At 40.1% G+C, this 18,733-nt stretch overlaps 1 protein-coding gene across 1 annotated transcript; it reads right to left on the reverse strand.

Moving 5' to 3' along the window:
* Positions 1-2,295: 2,295 nt before the first annotated feature.
* Aasdh (Aminoadipate-semialdehyde dehydrogenase) lies at positions 2,296-18,385 on the reverse strand. Its single transcript, XM_068366987.1, has 3 exons — positions 17,974-18,385; positions 13,382-13,467; positions 2,296-7,930 (listed from the first exon to the last, which is right to left on the reverse strand). The coding sequence occupies exons 2-3, from the start codon at positions 13,461-13,463 to the stop codon at positions 4,512-4,514; spliced, it is 3,501 nt and encodes a 1,166-aa protein (XP_068223088.1). The 5' UTR covers positions 13,464-13,467; positions 17,974-18,385; the 3' UTR covers positions 2,296-4,511.
* Positions 18,386-18,733: the final 348 nt, after the last annotated feature.

Here is an 18,733-nt window from a genome sequence, read left to right on the forward strand (position 1 = left end):
TAGGGATAGGTTTGATCCTGAAGTTTCGCCTTTGAAGAGCTGATCTCCCCTGAAGTCTGAAGTTCTTCGAAGATAGACCTTTAGACATTCTACTGGACATAGAGAGACATCTTCCTTCAGAGGGCAGATTCTCCAGGGACCCCACCTTTTGGTGGGTAGCTCGTTCTTGGCGAGAAAGGTAGGATCAGGAAAGAGATCCAGTTCTCCTGCTTCTGTGAACTGAATATGACCCTCGTCTCTTGATAGGGCTACTATTTCACTAACTCTAGCCCCTGAGGCTAAAGTGAACAGGAAAATCACTTTTTGGGTTAGATCCTTAAGAGAACAATCTTCATTGTTCAGGGCTGAAGCATAGTGCAACACTTTGTCCAGAGACCATGAAATGGGCTTCGGAGGGGCTGCAGGTCTAAGTCTAGCACATGCTTTCGGGATCTTGTTAAAGATTTTGTTCGCCAGGTCCACCTGGAAGGCGTATAGAAGAGGTCTAGTCAAGGCTGACTTGCAAGTAGTCGTGTTGGCAGCCAAGCCTTATTCATGAAGGTGGATGAAGAAGGACAAGCAGAAGTCTATTGAGATTTCTCTTGGCCTTTTTGCTTTAACGAAAGCAACCCACTTTTTCCAAGACGATTTGTTTTGTCTTCGGGTTGACTCTGACTTGTATTCTTCTAAGAAGTCTATACTGCCTTTTGAGATCCCAAGGCGAGAAATCATGAGATGTAGGTTTTGGGTTCTCTGTGATGAAGCGAAGGCAGTCGACTTCTGAACCAGTTGAGATAAAGCTGGGTTTGGTAGAGGGACCAGCCTCAGCTTCAGTTCCATCACTAGAGGGAACCAATTGCTCTTGGGCCACTTGGGGGCCATTAGTGCTGCAGTTCCCTTGAAGGGAACAAGTAAATCCGGGTCCAAGCATTCCAATCAAGGGACATGGCGTCCGTCACTTCTGCCAGAGGATCCTCCTACAGGGCTATGTATTGAGGTAGTTTCTTGTTGTCGCTCGTCGCGAAGAGGTCGATCTGCAGTTCCAGGACTTATTCCAAGATGAAGGAGAATAGGTCTGTGTCTAGGGATCATTCTGACTCTATCGGCTTTAGCCTGGATAGAGCGTCCGCCGTCCCATTGCGGAACCCTTGTAGGTGAACTGCTGATAAGCGCCATCTCTTCTTTTTTGCTAGAGGAAAGATGGCTTACATCACAAGGTTGATGTGGGGCGATCTCGAGCCTTGTCGGTTCAAACATCTCACTATCACTTCGCTGTCCAAGACCAGCCTGATGTTGGCTGATCTGTGAGGGGATAGTTTCTTCAGCGTCAAGAGGACTGCCATGGCCTCCAGAATATTGATGTGAAAGGTCTTGAACAGGGATGACCAAGTCCCTTGGGCTTTCCTTTGATAGGAGTGACCTCCCCATCCTTCCATCGAGGCATCCGTGTGGATGGTCACCGATGGGGAAGGTGGTTGTAAGGGAATGGTCCTTCTTAGGCTCTTGACCTTCGACCACGGCTTGAGAAGTGATAGTAGTAAGGTCGGTACCGGTCTTTGTAGATCTCTCCGAGCGTTTGATGCGTATCTTCTCCAGACTCCTGACGCATCTATCAGCTGTGCTCTTAGCACTGGGTCTGTTACTGCTGCAAACTGGAGAGAGCCCAGTACTCTTTCCTGTTGGCGCCTTGAGATCCTGACGGATTTCAGTAGTCTCTTGACAGACCCCGCGATCTCTCTCCTCTTCCTAGGTGGAATGGAGAGGCGGTGTGACTTCAAGTTCCAATGGATTTCCAGCCATTGAAACTCCTGAGCTGGAGAGAGTCGAGACTTCTTGAAGTTGATCTTGAATCCTAGATGTTCCAGGAACTGGATCACTTTCTTGGATGCTTGCAGACAAGCAGTCTTGGATGCTGCCCACACCAGCCAGTCGTCTAGGTACGCTGCTACCTGAACACCTAGGTGTAGTTGTTGTACAACTGCTATGCAAGTTTCGTGAAGATCCTTGGGGCTATGTTTAGTCCGAAGGGCATGGCTCTGAAGACATACTTTATCTTCTGTAACTTGAATCCTAGGTAGGAGGAGAGGGGGCGGCTGACTGGGAGGTCAGGTCTATTGGGACTGTGTACGCCCCTTTTGGTAACAGGGCCCTTATGTGTTGAAGGATTAACATCCTGAACTTGTTGTTCTCGATGAACTTGTTGAGTGGCGACAAGTCCAGAATGACTGAGTTTGTCCAAGTCCTTCTTGGGACCACAAAACACCCTTCCCTGGAATTTGATGGACTTTGCTTTCCTTATAACCTTTTTGCTCAAGAGGTCTAAGGTATATTCTTCCAATAAGGGGGTGGAGTGTTGGAAAAATTGAAGAAATGACGGGAGACTTGTTCCATTTCCATCCTAGTCCATTCTTGATTAGGCTGTGGGCCCAGGGATCGAAGGTCCAACGATCCCGAAAGTGTTAGAGCCTCCCTTCTACCTGAAGCATCTCATTGCTTAGGTTGTCCAGAGGGTTTGCCACCCTGACCACGTCCTCCCCTGTCTCGGGAGGGGTGTCTTGAGGAGCCCTGACGGTAACCTCTTCCTTTCGGACGAAAGGTAGTGGTTTGCCTCTCAAACCCTGGGTTGAATGCTGGTGACTGGGCAACCAGCTGTTGAGGTACCACTTGGAATGTGGTCTGTGGTTGAGCAACCACTTGGGGCACCGCAGTCATGGTGACTGTAGGATGTTGCTGGGCAGGCCGAGAGGATAGTCTTGGCTTCTTCGACTTCTGTTTAGTTTGGGGACCCACATCTGGGGAAGATTTCCTCTTTGAAGAGATGCCCCACTTCTGGAGAAGGTTCCTATTCTCAATGGCGGCTTTCTCGACTACCTCTTTGACCGTTTCACTCGGTAAGAGGTCTTTACCCCAGATGTTGGAAGAAATCAGCTTCCTGGGTTCATGTTTTACTGTTGCAGCAGCAAACACAAACTCTCTACAGGCTCCCCTAGCCTTCATGAAGGCGTACAGGTCCTTCACTAAGGTGGCCATGTGCATTTTGGCCAGGACCGTGAGCATGTCTGGGGTGCTTTTGTGGCCTGCACACATCTCGATGCAGTTCTGTAGGGACAGGGAGGCGGCAAGCCTCTCTTTCGTCTCTTGCTCCCTACGCAAGAGAAAGTCTGACAGCTTAGGGAGATTCTCGCTGAACTACCGTCCCGCGATATCTGTATCTAGCTTCCCTACTGAGAAGGTTAGGTGGACTTCCTTCCATTCCTTCTCATTCATGGGTAGGGCTAACAACAGACTCCTACACTCCTCTAGTGCAGGACATGGTTTGCCTGCCTCAACTGCCTTGGCAACAGCCTGGAATGCCTTCGACGTAAAAGGGAAGGCTCTGGAAGCAGGAGCAAGAAAGGTACGGTGTTTCTTGCTCAATGCAGACACTTTTGAGTTAGTATAACCCGCCTTCTTCAGGCTGCTCGACAAGAGAGCCTGTGCCTTGCCGTGGTCAAAAACCATGACCTCCTTCGGTTCCGTCTCCTCCTTTAACGCTGGCTCATGCTTCAGTCGAATGAAGCAGTCAGGGTAGGCTTGGAAGCTCGGCCAGAACTGAATATCGTCTAGGGGGACAGCTCCCATCTTCTCTGAGATGTAGAGTTTGCCGTTGGTAATCGGCATACACTCCGCATACCTCCAGGGATTAGTCTCGGGGCAGGATGGCAGGTCTTGAACTCTGGGTCGCTTGTAAGACCCTCTGGATGCGGTGATCCGTGCTTCACGGAGCTCTCTTTCGAGCTTCGCTTCCCTTTCTTCACCTTGTTTGCGAAGATTCCCCATTAATGAAGTGATATGAGCCAAAACTGCCTGGCTCATGGCATCTAATGGAGGGGTAGGAGCTGAAGATGAAGTTGTGTTGCAAAATCCACTCAAGACCCACAAGTTTGAAAAAGTATCAATATTCAAATATTTCCATACTATTAAGCAATTATTTATGACCTGGTTGTGCAATTGGTGGCAAAATTCCCACCCTGAAAGTATAAAAGTAAAATCAAATATCAAAACTTAGTTAGGAGTTGCTTAAAGGAATTTTTACATACGGAAAACTTTAGCATCCAAATTTGAGGTTGAGCGACAGGGGCAAGGAATAGGTGATTGCGCTTGTTACACAGTATCCTAGATACTGACCACATCTACATTTGATCAGCACACAAGCCTCTTTCAATTTAAGCTAGGACCAGGAAGAACCAGGTAATGGCTGCTGATGGCGCTATTAGTTGACCTATTGCCCACCAAACCCATATCAATAGCTCACAAAAATGGTAAGGTTGTTAGTGGGGCTCAGCCTCCTGACCCTAGGAATATGAGTGATACATTTTCACAAAGTTATAATATCCCTAAAGGTATGGAAAAACCAAGAATAATGGATGAAAAGTACCCAGAAGAATAGTTCAATACACATAGAACATCTTTTTAATAGTTTCAAATCTTTTCAATATAGCAAAATGGGACAACATTATATGCAATATAATTTATTAATAACCTATGTTTATTTATACAAATTGAAGGCAATATATGTAATCATCTCTACTACATATATACAAATTGTTTTGGAAAACTACAGGTGAAGAAAATATTTCACCTCTAGTTTTAGATTCATGTACTGTTTCCAATTTTAATTTTGTAACACCAAATTTTGAAATGTCATCCTGCAAAGTATCAAATATCAAATCAACAAGAGTATATTTACCAGAGGTTTCACATACTACCATTCTGGCTTTATTTTTCACATTTAAGCAAAATATAAATGGGGTTGAATAAATTGCTGATTCTCCATGATATTTTGCAACATTATGACCCTCGTTATTGAAAAAATATACAAACTTATCATGACTGCCAATAGCTATGATCTCCAATCCATTTTCTAACACTTTTGTAAAGGCAGATGAATAAACTGGTGCATTTATTTTGAAATTCCAAAGTTTTTCTCCTGTAAACGAAAATCCAAATATTTCTCCACCAACACTGCCCAAAACAATGCCCTTTGAATATGCTGTAATTGATGAAAATATTGGTTTGTGTAAGAATGCCCTCCAGTTTACATTACCAGTGATCTTGTTAATACCAGCTAATACACCATCAAGAGTAGCAACAAAAACTTGCTGTCCAACAATGCATGGTGAGGAGAAAACACTTCCAACTGAGAGCTTTAGTTTCCAAACAAGAATCCCATCTGACATTAGGCAATAAACATTTTTGTCATGAGATCCAAAAATTACATTTTCTGTTTCAAAATCAACTACTGGAGAGCTTTTTATTTCAGAATTTGCTGCAAATTTCCACAAAATATCTCCGGTAAGAATGCTAATGCAATATAAACTATAATCATAACATCCAACATACACTCTCTCCCCATCACCAGAGATGCAAGGAGATGATTCTATTCTGTCTCCTAATGTCAAACACCATTGACTTTTGCCTGTCAGTACATCAATGCAAACAAATTTAAAAGAATGTGATCCTACCATTAACAGAGTCTTTCCACAAGGATATTCAATCAAAGTTGGGGACGAGTCAATGCACTTTTCCAAATTATATTTCCAGAGTAAGTGTGTAGAAGATTGATATTGATGATGCATTACCTTTTCACAAGAATAATGAACACCCCTGCGTGATGCAACTGACACCTGCCTATATAGTGAGCATTTGTATTTGTCTAACGAATAATTTTCCTTAATAGAACTACCTTCAAAATTAAGGCAGATCTTATCATTTGATTCACTATTGTTTTCATTCACAATACTTTTATGGCCCAGCTGGAGTTTTATCTTTTTATTTTTTTGCTTTTCAGTATAATCATCACCACATTCAATACTTTGAATAATAATTTTAAGGACATCTTTAAAAGTATTATTCAAAACAATATCTAAGAGTGTAGGTATTTTAACCTCAAATTTACTTTCAATTTCTTCAGTAAACTGCAATGCAAATAGTGAATTTCCTCCACTTTTGATGAAATTCTCATTTTCAAATAAATTCTCACCATCTCTTACGTAACTGATTCCTAAAATTCTTTTCCACAATTCCTTAACACATTCTCCGGTGTCATCACAATTATAGTTGCCAAACCTTTTCAAGTGCGATTCACTAAAATACTCCAACAATTTAGATTTGTCTACCTTTCCATGTTTATTAATAGGTATGGTATCTATAGTAATAATGTAATCTGGTAATTTCCAATCCGACATAAGACTTTTCAAATCATTCTGGATATCACTTCCTGTGTAAACATCGGTACTGGCTGTTTTCACAAAAGCAACTATTTTTATTTGATTGTGCAAAATTAAATGACAATTTTCAACATAGCTTAAACTTTCACACTGCCTTTCAATTTCAGATAGGCTGACTTTTTTGCCATGGCGTTTCACTTGTCTATCATTTCTTCCAAGACAATATATCTTTCCTTTTTTTGATATCCCTCTGTCTCCAGTGCTTCTCATAATCAAAGGCTTTTGTTTTGTATCTTCTTTATGTGTGTGGATATTTTTTAGAAATTTAGTTGTCTTACTGAAATCACAGTCTCCTTGAAATTCATCACATTTCAGCTTCCAAAATGTTTGTTTTTTACTTTTATCATTTAAGTTGTTGTTGTCTACCCAACAAAATCTTTCCCTTCCACCAACATATATTTCCCCTTCTTCACCTTCTTCAACCTCTTTACCTAATTCATTAAGCACCTTAATTACAGTTAAGGTTAGAGGGTTGCCAATGGATGTTAACCATTGTAGTGAGGCTAAATCTACTTTTGGTGGTATGATTGGAATACCTTTCACAGAGGTGGATGATTCTCTCTTCTCTGGAACTAATATTTCATTATTTGAGTTGCCTTCATGGACAAAAACCTCCTCAACTGATGCCCAGCATGACACTTCAGTTATCCCATAGACATTAAATATTCTTGTTTTGCACTTATCAGTCATCCATTCTCTCAAGACAGACAGTTTAGGAAACACTTCTCCACCTAATGCTAATATTTTTAAGTGAAATTCATCCCCAAGTAAATTTCTTTTCATTCTTTGTTTCCCCAAGTTGAATATAAGGGAAGGTGTAGCCTGTAATATTGTAGTTTTACTTTTAGTTAAAATACTAAGCAAAGCTTTTGGCATTTTCAAAATCCACATATGAGCCATCACAAGAGTAGCACCAGCTTGAAACCCAACAAAAAAATCTACCATACTTGGGTCAAAAGTTGGAGGTGAAGTACAAAATATACAATCTTTAGATGTGACCATAAAAAGGTCAGCAAAATCTTTGATATTTGGTAAAATGCATTTATGAGGTACATATACTACCTTGGGTGTCCCAGTACTTCCAGAGGTTAAAATTATATAAGCTATATTTTCCTCTTCAAAATTATGCAAACAGTTTGTGCCAGTGAAACTGATGCAAAGGAACTTTGTGCCAAACACTTCAATTTTTTTCTCTGTACTTGGTGATATTTTAAAAACCTTATCTATAAAACACTCTTCAATTAAAATTATATTAGGATTTACTCTGTGTAAATATGACTTTATTTCATTTTCCTTCCATTCTGGGGATATAAAAAAGTATGTATACTTTTGCATAATGCCCAACATACAAGCAACAGAGCATGGGCCAGGATCACACATAACACCAACTATGTAGTTTGAACAATTTTTATCACCTTTACAACCTGAATCATTTTTAGTTGTAACACTGGATTTCTTTTCAGTATTATAAGTTGCCACTGTTACTTCACTGCTTGGTACTGACTGACTTTGTAAACTTGAGCGTGAAAATTGACTAGTAGAACAAAATCCTTCTGAAGGTACAGATTTGTTTGTACAGTCATGATGATTAGGTTTGCTCCTTTGGTATTCACATGCCCTTAACACTTGCAAGGCTTCATCCTGTAGCTCTCTGTAACTTATTCCCTTTGATTTATGTTCACCTGTAAAATCAATAATTCTTAAGTTATTCATTCTTAAGTGTCACATAAATAATGATAATATGTTATAGCACATCGTTCAGCTGCTTGTAATATATATACAGTATCTTATATAATGTCAAAGAAATTCTTACATGAAAATATAATGATTGTTGTGACATGCTTGCTTTAACTAACTAATACTAGTAAAACAGTAAGACTTGGAGACCTTATCTGAGGTTCTGAGATGGGAATACTTAATAGATGAATATTTTGCAGCAGGTGACAACTCTACTAGAAAACAACAACCAATTTAAATATACTACAATAGAAATGATTTTCCATGCTATTAGAGATTAGGCAGTACTAACTGTTCAGTAAAATAAGAAAATTTTATTTCATCACTTACAACAGTGACCTAGCAACCCCAAAGACAAAGGTTTGTGGTAGCATTGGAGCTCTAATCTGCTTTTTAATATTACAGTAGCAGACAAATTCGAAGGAATATAGCCTTCTAGTGTTAGTGGTAAGAAGCCCAGGTTGTAGCATTAGTAAGTATATTTTGCAGTTTGCTCTGTTGACCGGCAATGATTGAACACTCAGATTGTTTATATACTGCATTTTAAGATGTCTTCCCTCTGTTTAGTTTACATTTATTGCCTGGAACGTGAACAGGAATTAATTCTGGGAGTTCATATTTTCCATTCATGTTGGGGACAATTTTGAGACTTAAATAATTGTTGTGAATAGTGCTTTTCACTCTTGGTACCACTAATGGAAAACTGTTTCTATGTTTAACGATCAAGTTAACTGTTCTAGCGAGCATGGGAAGACTCCGTTAGGTGATTGTAGAAGGATGACGACGGTATTAACATGCATTCATATAAGTGACACTCTTTAAAGGTTTGTTATTGGTGATGTTTCAGCTCAGTTGGTAGGTTACATCACATGATCAATCCAGATGACAATGCATTTTCATTCGCTTACATGCTTGGCCTCTGGTATGTCACAGGTTTACTTTAGTATGGTAATTTATTACTTTCATGTTTTTAATACCAGTACAGTTTGACTTTGAAAACAAAAAAAAGATAAATATCATATTGGATTGACTGTACTGGTAGCTGGATCCCACTTTATACTAAAGCAAGTGTTATTAAATAATATCTTTTCAATTTGGTATAGAGCATTTCATATCGTAGATGCTCTTTAAGATTTTTTGTAATTGGTGTGGTATTGACTCAGCTGGTAGATTACATCTCATATTCAATCTGGATAATAGAATGTATTCCTTTGCTTACAAGGTAGGCCTCTAGTTCATCATGGGTTTACAGGCATAGAGTGTTCATTACACACTACCTTAAACAAATCCAAGAAGTACAACATTCATGTGTGGTACTTGTGCATTCGGGACTCATATAGGGGGCGTCTGGAGGGAAGGACTAAATCACCAGGACCTTCAGGCAGTCGGTGTTCTACAGTTACCTTTTTTAGGTAAGAGTCAGTCTTGCTAGTTTGTTTTCTTTTTCCAAGGAACATACACATGTATTGAAGGCTGAGTTTGGTGGAGACCTGGGCAGTGAAGTGGTCGTTGAGATGTCCCTGGAAGATTATTCTCAAGCAACCCAAGAGCTCCTCTGACAATCCCAGTCGTAAAGCCTCTTCCTTTGCAGAGTTCATGTCATCCTCTGATCCAAAGTCAACAACATGGGTAGGAGCCTGGTCCACTAGGGCCCCATTGCTGAAACTGGGATATCAAGATTACTTAGAACTCTGAGATCCTTGCTTGGGTAAATACTTAGCTGATGAGAAAATCCTTTCACCCACATAGAAAGGAGGAAAACAGCCTTGACTTTTAGGTGTTCTGCCTCAGGCTCCAAATTCTGAGAGGAATTGATCCTTTTACAACAAATGGAACAGTTTTTGGTCTCAAGTCTTGCCCCAATCATCAGAACAATCACAATTCAGCCTACAACCTTTGTAACTCCATTTCGAGTTAGCCGAGTTATCACATCTGACCCTGATGCATCTTGGTTTAATAACACTCATCTGTAATGGGAATATTTTAAATGAGAAAAACACGTAAAATTGAGTGAATGTTGGAGATCAACCTCAAACATGTACTCTCTATCATGTTTGTAGTAGGACTGAAGGGTGAAGGGTGTAATTTACTGGGTAATACATTGTCTTGTGACTCGTGGAATCTATATATGCCATAGCTAACAATTTGTTTTACATTAAAATGTAATAATTATCAAAATTTACAAAACAGAAGAAATACTGTATTTTCTTGTAGGGCACAATGTTTTTGGTTTATTTAGTTACTATTTGACAAAATATTTTGTATATGCATTCGCCATTGCCATATGAAGCTCTGAAATTTTTCAGCATCTTGTGTTTTTCTTCCTATACCCCCATATGTTGGCATTCCGGCCGGGCCCCTTAACCAACATCTCAGGAATTGGTAAATCCTGAGTAATGGGAAAGTAGGCAACTGCACTGGACTACTGGTCAATCCAGGAAGCTGCCTGAGGCTGGTCATAAAAGAAGTTTCCATGGCAGAAGACTCAAATGCTAAAAAGACAGTGCCCTCAGCCTTGAGTTTATCCATAGGCCATCCTGCCATCAATGGGGAACTGCAGAATTAATGGAAAGAGAAGATGGGCTCGCACCCTCGGTACGTAGACTCTTATCTATCAAGGAGTGCAGGGGGCAGGAGTTTTCTTGAACACAATGAATTCTCCATGCCAGAGATCAGAAAATTCTCTCTGTCCAAGGCAACTTTCAACTATTGCAACTTCAATGAGGTCCTTTATCATTGAGGGGCACCAAAACACTGATTAATGATCAGGGAACCCACTGACACAGAAGTTATGGTAGCCTCTCTAAGTTCATTTCACTCACGAATGAGTACAAAAACGAACACCCAGTCTCGGGGTTCTCTGCCTTTACCGGATCGAAGTCAAGTATCATTGGCTTATTAAAAACAAGGGAGGAGGTCTCAACAATCAATCACGAGACAGCTCTTTATTCAAAGAGTAAACACAATCCAGACTGAGAATGGAATCAGGAATATACATGGAAAAGAATGAAGGGTACCCCGATCGACGAAAAGTTAACTGAAGAATCCTGGAGACCCATCTAGTGCCACTTGAAGTGTGCCTTTGTCCATCATTTTCTGGACTTCTGCTTGAAGGATGAGGTCTTTCTAAGATCCTTGGAAATACAACAACAATATTTTCGGGGTTTGATTAAGGGGAGGGCGAGAGTTGATGAACTGGATGAATTATTAATGTTGGAGAACCTTCACCATCCAGTCCTCTGCTCTGTGGTACTGCCACCTCGCCCACCTCCTTGACAGGCATCCCTTCCCCTCATGGCAGTTGCCGGGGGCAGTCTCTTCCCTAACAGGACTTAGCCCTTCTCTTGGCTCTTCCCCTTTATTGATGGCCAAACTACTGTATGTGTGAAAAGGCTGGATGGATTCTGTAGACCTTCTAGGGGACGGCACCAACAGTGTCGTTGATCTTTCCCTTACTAACGTTTTCTTGAATGCCGGCTTCAAAGGCATGGTCATTTTCCCACTGCAAGAAAAAATAGAATGGGGATCAACACTTGCCTTGCTCATGAAAGTCCCGCAATAATGTCTGGAGATTCCAGAGCAAGACCGCAGGCCATTATTTCTCCACGAGCAGGCACACACCAAGCAATCTGGAGAGAAAAAGAAATTAATATGACAAGTTTGTTAGCTGACAGCGTGGCTGTACTACTCGGTAGATGAAATCAAAGTGGCTTCCCAACTACCTGCTAGTAACTACTGACACCTCGTTATAATTTTTTTTCAGCTTCACTGAAATCATACTCCTATTAAAGGATGAAGGTTTGTATCAGTGTAAGAACAAATAGGATTTTGTAAAGTACTGTAGAGTACTAAACAATTTCAGAAATATAAACGACTATATAGTACTGCACAGTGAGTAATCTACAGGAAAATAATTTAGCGAGTTATTTAGGGTATTACTCGACAGCATATAAGCAGCAATCAGTTAGGGAGGGTGGGAATGAATTAACCCGAAAAATTAGTGTACTCTCTCGCGAACGAAAGAGAAACACTTCGTAGAAGAGACGGGTCAGCCAGTGACCTAAAAAGAGCAATCCTCCGCAAGGGGCTCCTGCAATTGCCCAGCCCCTTGAGCGTAACAGCAGGTGCGACCGCTCAGCACCAAGAGCATAGTCGCACGAAAAAAAGGCAAGAGAAGAACCCCCCCAAAGGGGAAAAACTCAAGCCTGGACAGGAAAACTTCCCTCGGAAGGAAAGTTACCCACCCAAGGAGGCGAGCCTCCTGAGTGTTCTAAAATGAACTGGAGAGCTGTCAATCATCACGGGAGTACTTCCAAGAGAAGGAGACACGCCCCTGACGAATATCTATAGGGGAGGCAGCAACAGCCGAATCCCCAGGCCTCAACAAGACAGCTCACTCCGTTGTCACATTACAGAAACGAACTAGATCGGTAACTGTGAAAAAAAAAAAAAAAAAAAATCATTAGTTAACATTCATTCCCCCGGGAAGGCTCCAAAGAGGAATCCCGAGGGAATGGAAAACAAGAATTACACAACAGGCACGTGCCCTCACAACCACTTACACTCACGGAAGGAGAGCTGTAACCAACACAGAATTATAACAATTATAATTATGTAACTATGTAATTATGTAATTAAAAAATGAATGAACACTAAAGAAAGAACGAAAACCCCAAAAGGAATCGTTCTACAAAGCTGAAAAATCAACAAATACAATTAGATTCATAAACTAATTGAGACAAAACGTACGGCGTAGCAACCCCACCCACACGGGAAGGAAGCTACTCAGACGTAGTAAAAGTAACGTAGTAAAAGTAACGTAGTAAAAGTAACGTAGTAAAAGGGTGAACGACCTCAAAGAGAGAGAGAGAGAAAGACCGTAGTCAAACTCGATCGCGACCCATGAAATTACACCATGGTGGCCTAACTGCCGAGGGCTCCACGGAGATATTGTACACTACACACACAAACACAAACTCTGAAAAGGAAACTTACTGATTTTTATACTCAAATATATACATAAACACGAAAAAATGTTTACATATATATTGAGTAAAAGAAAAGTAAGTGATTAAGTAAAGACAAAACAAACAATGGCTGCCAAGCGAGGACAAAGACAGAGACGTCTGTCCATTGTCCGAGCCAAAAGTGAAGTGAAGCAGTTCACCGGTGTGTGAGGGGGGGAGGGGTAGCTAGCTACCACTCCCCTACCCCCCTGCTAACTAGCGCGGGGGTAATACACCCTCGTTAAATTCTAATGGCTCGCCATTTCAGCTACGCCGAAAGGTAAACCCAATGTACGGTAAATAGCGTGGTTTGTATTTCGGTTACGGAACAAATGGAGTTTTGCTTTCTTGTTTCATCACGGTTTTAAAAAAAATCAGAGCTGCACTTACTCTCAAAATACAAAATTGCTGAATTGTCTGGGTATGCATCAGCTGCAGTATTAAATATCTCTGCAAGTGACATTCTGGTCATTCTTCTGAAAGAGAAATCATCTCATTTAAGCTGTACATTAAGTTGAAAATAAAACAAAAGCCTGGTAATATAAAAAAAACAAAAAATTCAGAACTTCTAATGGAAGTTGGACAAGAGCTCAAACAAAACATTATTATTACTACTAGCCAAGCTACAACCTTAGTTGGAAAAGCAAGATGCTATAAGCCCAAGGGCTCCAATAGGGAAAAATAGCCCAGTGAGGAAAGGAAATAAATAAATGATGAGATCAAATTAACAATAAATTATTCTAAAAACAGTAACAATGTCAAAATAGATATGTCATATATAAACTATAAAAAGACTTATGTCAGCCTGTTCAACATAAAAACATTTGCTGAAACTTTGAACTTTTGAAGTTCTACTGATTGAACTACTTGATTAGGAAGATCATTCCACAACTTGGTCACAGCTGGAATAAAACTTCTTGAATACTGTGTAGTATTGAGCCTGATGATGGAGAGTTTTTGAAGGTATGACAAAAATGTGCATATTTTGTCAAATCCATTAAATCTCAGTTGTACTTGTTTTCAAATAGCCTAATAAATTATTAAAATTTCACACAAAAACAAATGTACGTATTAAGTTATGCTAGTGCTCTAACATCTTGGTAATGTTAAAAATGAAATTTTTTTCAAGTAATTTGTATTTTTTTTAGCCATACAAACCTGTGTCCTTTAATTTGGGAGATTGTTTCAGCACGAGTCAGAGGTCATTAAAGTTGGATAACAAGCGGTTATCCAGTTCATAGGTGTGGATCATGAAGACCTAACCCCCCTTTCCAGCTAGAAAGCCTTCACTTTTGACCTTTCAACTCAGAACAGAAGGGTGGTTAAGGAAGGAAGTTGAATTAAAGCACATGTTTATAGGGTGAGGAAAAATGCAAATCAATTTTATAATTAGTGAATTGTTCCTGCGTAGCTTATAAATCTTTGTCTTTTAATTCCCTCTTAACGAGAGAATGCCTTGACGGAGTCACTTGATTTCATCACAGAATTTTGTATCCATGTTGAAGCATTGTGACGGGAAAGAGGGCTCTTGAACTTGGGGGAATTGCTCCAACAATTTGAATCTAAATTTCTCTCTCTCATCAATTTCTTCTTCTTAATATTACTTTGACCTCCCCTAATTTTATAAACTTTCTTTCATCTTGCTGTCCTAACTCTATGAGTAATATTTCCCTTATCTCTATATATATGCATATACTGTATATATTTTAGTCTTTATAATTTTTTTTTATTTATTCATTTATTTTTTTAAATAGCGTGGATATTTCCACATTCGTTATTACTGCCTGCTTAGATGAATAGGAGAAGGGATAATTGTTGGGAGACATTTGCATTCAAAGCTATATGTGAGAGTGTTGGATGGTCTCAGCCGTCCCGAAGATGGTTTGGACCTTTTTGGTGGAACTATTCTCAAGGGTTGGGTCATCGGAATCCGGGGGGTTCCAATCCTTGAGATAGGACTCTCGGCTTCTGGCCAGAAGCCCATTACAGATATGGGGAAGATGATTCCATATTTTCTTGGTCTCAGCCCTAACAGACAGGTTTAGCTTACACCTGTGCCTATATCTGTTTTAGTGCTATCCTTTGGGTAGGGTATGGAGTGGACCATCTGAGAAGTATACTCTCATTGTGCTGATAGTGGAGAATGCAAATTTCCTTTCCAACGTATGATACTTTCTTGATATTTTCAAGCAAGTAAACCAACCAACCAAACAAACAACCAACAAAGAAAACCCCAGCCTTCATTATGGACCTTTCGAAAAATGACGCCCCATCTCCTGGATATGCTAAGTCCCGCTGGTACTGTTGACGACTTCTGGCAATTCATTTAAAGAAAATTCTGTTGTCGACTTAGGAACTAAAAAGGCCCATGCTTTGAATATTCAAAACGAGGGTAATTTAGGCAACACAGGAAAACTGAAAATCTTGCATGTTACCCAGATTTTATTAGAAACTAATCATGATATGTTGTATAAAATATCTGAATGCTACGGTTTAATAAAAGAAATTAGCATGAAACTTCAAGATGACAAATGGGATTCTTGGTTATCGTTTAATAGCCATGATGGAGCATTTTATGCAACCTGTGACATTATGATTATTAAAGCTGGTAATATGACAAATTTGGAAGTAATTTGTATTTTTCTTAATGATACAAACCTGTAGCTATTTATAGGGGCATTAGCCTACTTTCGGCGAAGCGGAAAGACGAGCCATAAGACTTTTAGCGAGGGTGAACCTCATTTTCCTTGTAGGTAGGACTTCGAGGGGGACTGGTGCTGGCAGGCCAATTTGTATAAATAGCTACAGGATTGTAATGTTAGGAAAATTCAAATTACTTCCAAATTTTTCATTGGTTACATAACTAAAATACAGACGAGTCTGCTGGCCAAGGCAAGTCTTGCTGGAAAGATGAGTCTGATGGCCTGTTCCCAAAGATCAAGGGCAGGGAATGGATGAAACCAATTCCCGTAGGATCTTTCAGGATCTACGTCAGTAAGTGAGACAAGTCTTCTAACGAGACAAAACTGCTCTGAAGGGGCAATGGCAGAGAACGGCCTAACATGATTCCTGTGGAAGGAATCCCCCGAAGGAGAGACTAACCAGGAAAAGGAAGATTCTCTCATGGATGGGAAAGGCGGCCGCCGTTTGCTGCTGCTGTCAACGATCCATCCAGCAAGCAGGCAGATTGCTTCATAGTGGCTGGTGGAGGAACTACTCTTCGGCTGGAGAGTGGATGAATCCTTCCCTTTGCTGGAAAAATTCTCAGAAGGGGAGACCAAGGAGAGAAGGAAGTCTTTTCTGCAGTTGGAAGAGACAAGATTAACATTGCTACCATAGTTGGTGATTCTTCCTACGATGGAAGGGAGAGTTCCAGCAACTAGAGGCGATCCTCTTGGCCGCACTCTCTGTCTCCCATCCCCGAGTTCTAGCCCAAGTTAAAGGTAGACATCGGGCACTGTATGAGAAACAAGTCAGAGCTCAAAACTGAGTCCCCCTCGAAAGGGGGTAATACCTCTTGCCTGTAGGAAGGTTTGCCTCAACTCAGAGATTTAATAGCTGGTACTATTTGGACTCTGACCACAGACCGGAGGCCGAGTCGTACTGCATGCCCTGCCCCCCTTTTTCTTTTATGCATCTGGAGAGAGAAATCAATTTGGGGAAGAACCGACAAGATTGACTCTCTGGATGAGATTCTCATCTGGCAACCTCCTTACCAGGACAGTCTTCTGCTCAGATCTCGTAGAGAACCAAAGGAAAGGAAGATAATGTACCTGGTGCCGAAGGACCTGGGATCTGGCTGTTCCTGAAGAGGTTAAATTTGAAGGAGACTGATGGGGTCTTGTCAAACCTGAGGAAGTTTCTGCAGGCTGATGACCATGTCTATAGATATCCATACAGTATTCTATCTGACAGTTGGGTCTCTCCTGAGATTACTCCAATCCTCAGATCGTGGTAAACTCGAGGATATGTTTCGGAGGAGCTTAAGACTGTTAGGATCAGCCAGTCATACAAAGTCTTCGGAGACAAGGACAAACCTGAAGGGGAAGGTTGACCTTAGGGTAAAATCCTCTGTGGCAACCACTGCCTTTTATTAAGTTCTTACCCTTTAACATGAATGTAAATAATAAAAGGTTACCGTGGCAGCTTCTAAGCTAATAGCATTGGTTAAATCTCTTATGATCATTAAATGTATTAGAAGAACTACGTGACCTGAAATTACCAATTTAATAGGTTATTCGTGGTGGTGCAAGGAAGTCTTCCAGTAGAGTTTTCATGAAATCTGTGGAGTGACTTGCCTGTGGGTGTCATGGGAAGGATGCATTGATGATTGGGTATTAGAGAAGTAGACACTTCCGTGAAATGACCCTGAAGTTTATATGTTTACTCTATCATATCAGAAGGTAATTGGAAGCAGTGAGACAAGTAAAAACAATTTTTTGGTTGTATGTACAATAGCGGCCACCTATATGTATTGTTATGTCTAACTTAGAATACGGCAGTGTAAAGTGGGTCGCAAGGGGAAATTATCCCCCCGTTAGGTAAGTAGGTAAGGACACGGCATGTAGGTTAGGTTAGAGGGTAAAGTTTAGGTTAGTTGATGTTCATTTTTAATGAACACGTGAGGAACTGGCCGCTGATATACAAAGGCTCCCAATTTTACATTGATGTATTTATTTTAAAATGTATTGGTCTCCTTCTTCCTGTTGATGTGTAATCACGTCTTATTTGAAACAGTTACTTTGTTGTTATGTCGATGATTTCTTTTAAGATTATAGGGATACCAGGGTGCCATTAAACCCACCCTTTCATCATTTATAAACATTGTGCTTTCTAATAGGCTTACACCTTTACTTTAGTTTAATCTATCTTTTGGTTTGTTTGTCAAGCAAAAAAGGTAATTTCTACTATTCAATTCCTTCTCAACTTTATTTTATTTTGTTAGGAATTATATGCTTAACAGATATCCTACCAATACTCACAATAGTTAAACTATAATAAAAATTGTTTCTTAGTTATTATCTTGTTGCATTTGAAGAAATTAGTTCGTTTCATTTCAACTTCTCTTTAAAGAATGTCGGACTCTATCATAATCCAGCTCGTTTTCCATATCATCTCGTGTGTCTTGTTCCTGTCCTTTCTTTATTGTCCACTTTCATTTCAGTTTGAATATTTCCGTTCTAGAATACATTTTATGAATTTATTTGTTGATTTTACAAAACAAACGTTCTCAGATAATAAATTGTAATTACAAACAGCTGGAGACTTGTAGTAGTTATGAGACTTTCTAACCTTTGTAACTGTATACTTTGTTACATTACTTTTTTTGGTCCGATCACATAACGAAACCCTACTTAGAAGATTTGTTTGTGACCGTAGACATTCTAAGGCATTCAGAGTATGATGTATCATAGAACATATCAACTCATTACAGGTAAACGTATGCTCAGTAGCATCATCTGCCCCCCCCCCCTTCACAACACAAAGTCTATCCTACCACACCATATTGGGGGCTAATAGCAGAAACAGGATTATGGCCAGTTGAAAATACAATAGAGTATAAAAATTTGATGCTTTTTCATAACATCATAACATCAGATGACAAACTAGTTAAGGAGGTAGTGGAAGATCAAATAAGAGAACCATATGGGGAATGTTGGGGAAAAATAAATATGATATTAAAATTGAAGAAGAAAGTATAATAACAAGAATTCAAAAAATAAATAAAAAATAAAGTGGCAA

Source organism: Palaemon carinicauda, chromosome 44 (assembly GCF_036898095.1).
Source record: "Palaemon carinicauda isolate YSFRI2023 chromosome 44, ASM3689809v2, whole genome shotgun sequence".
NCBI classification, from domain to species: Eukaryota; Metazoa; Arthropoda; class Malacostraca; order Decapoda; family Palaemonidae; genus Palaemon; species Palaemon carinicauda.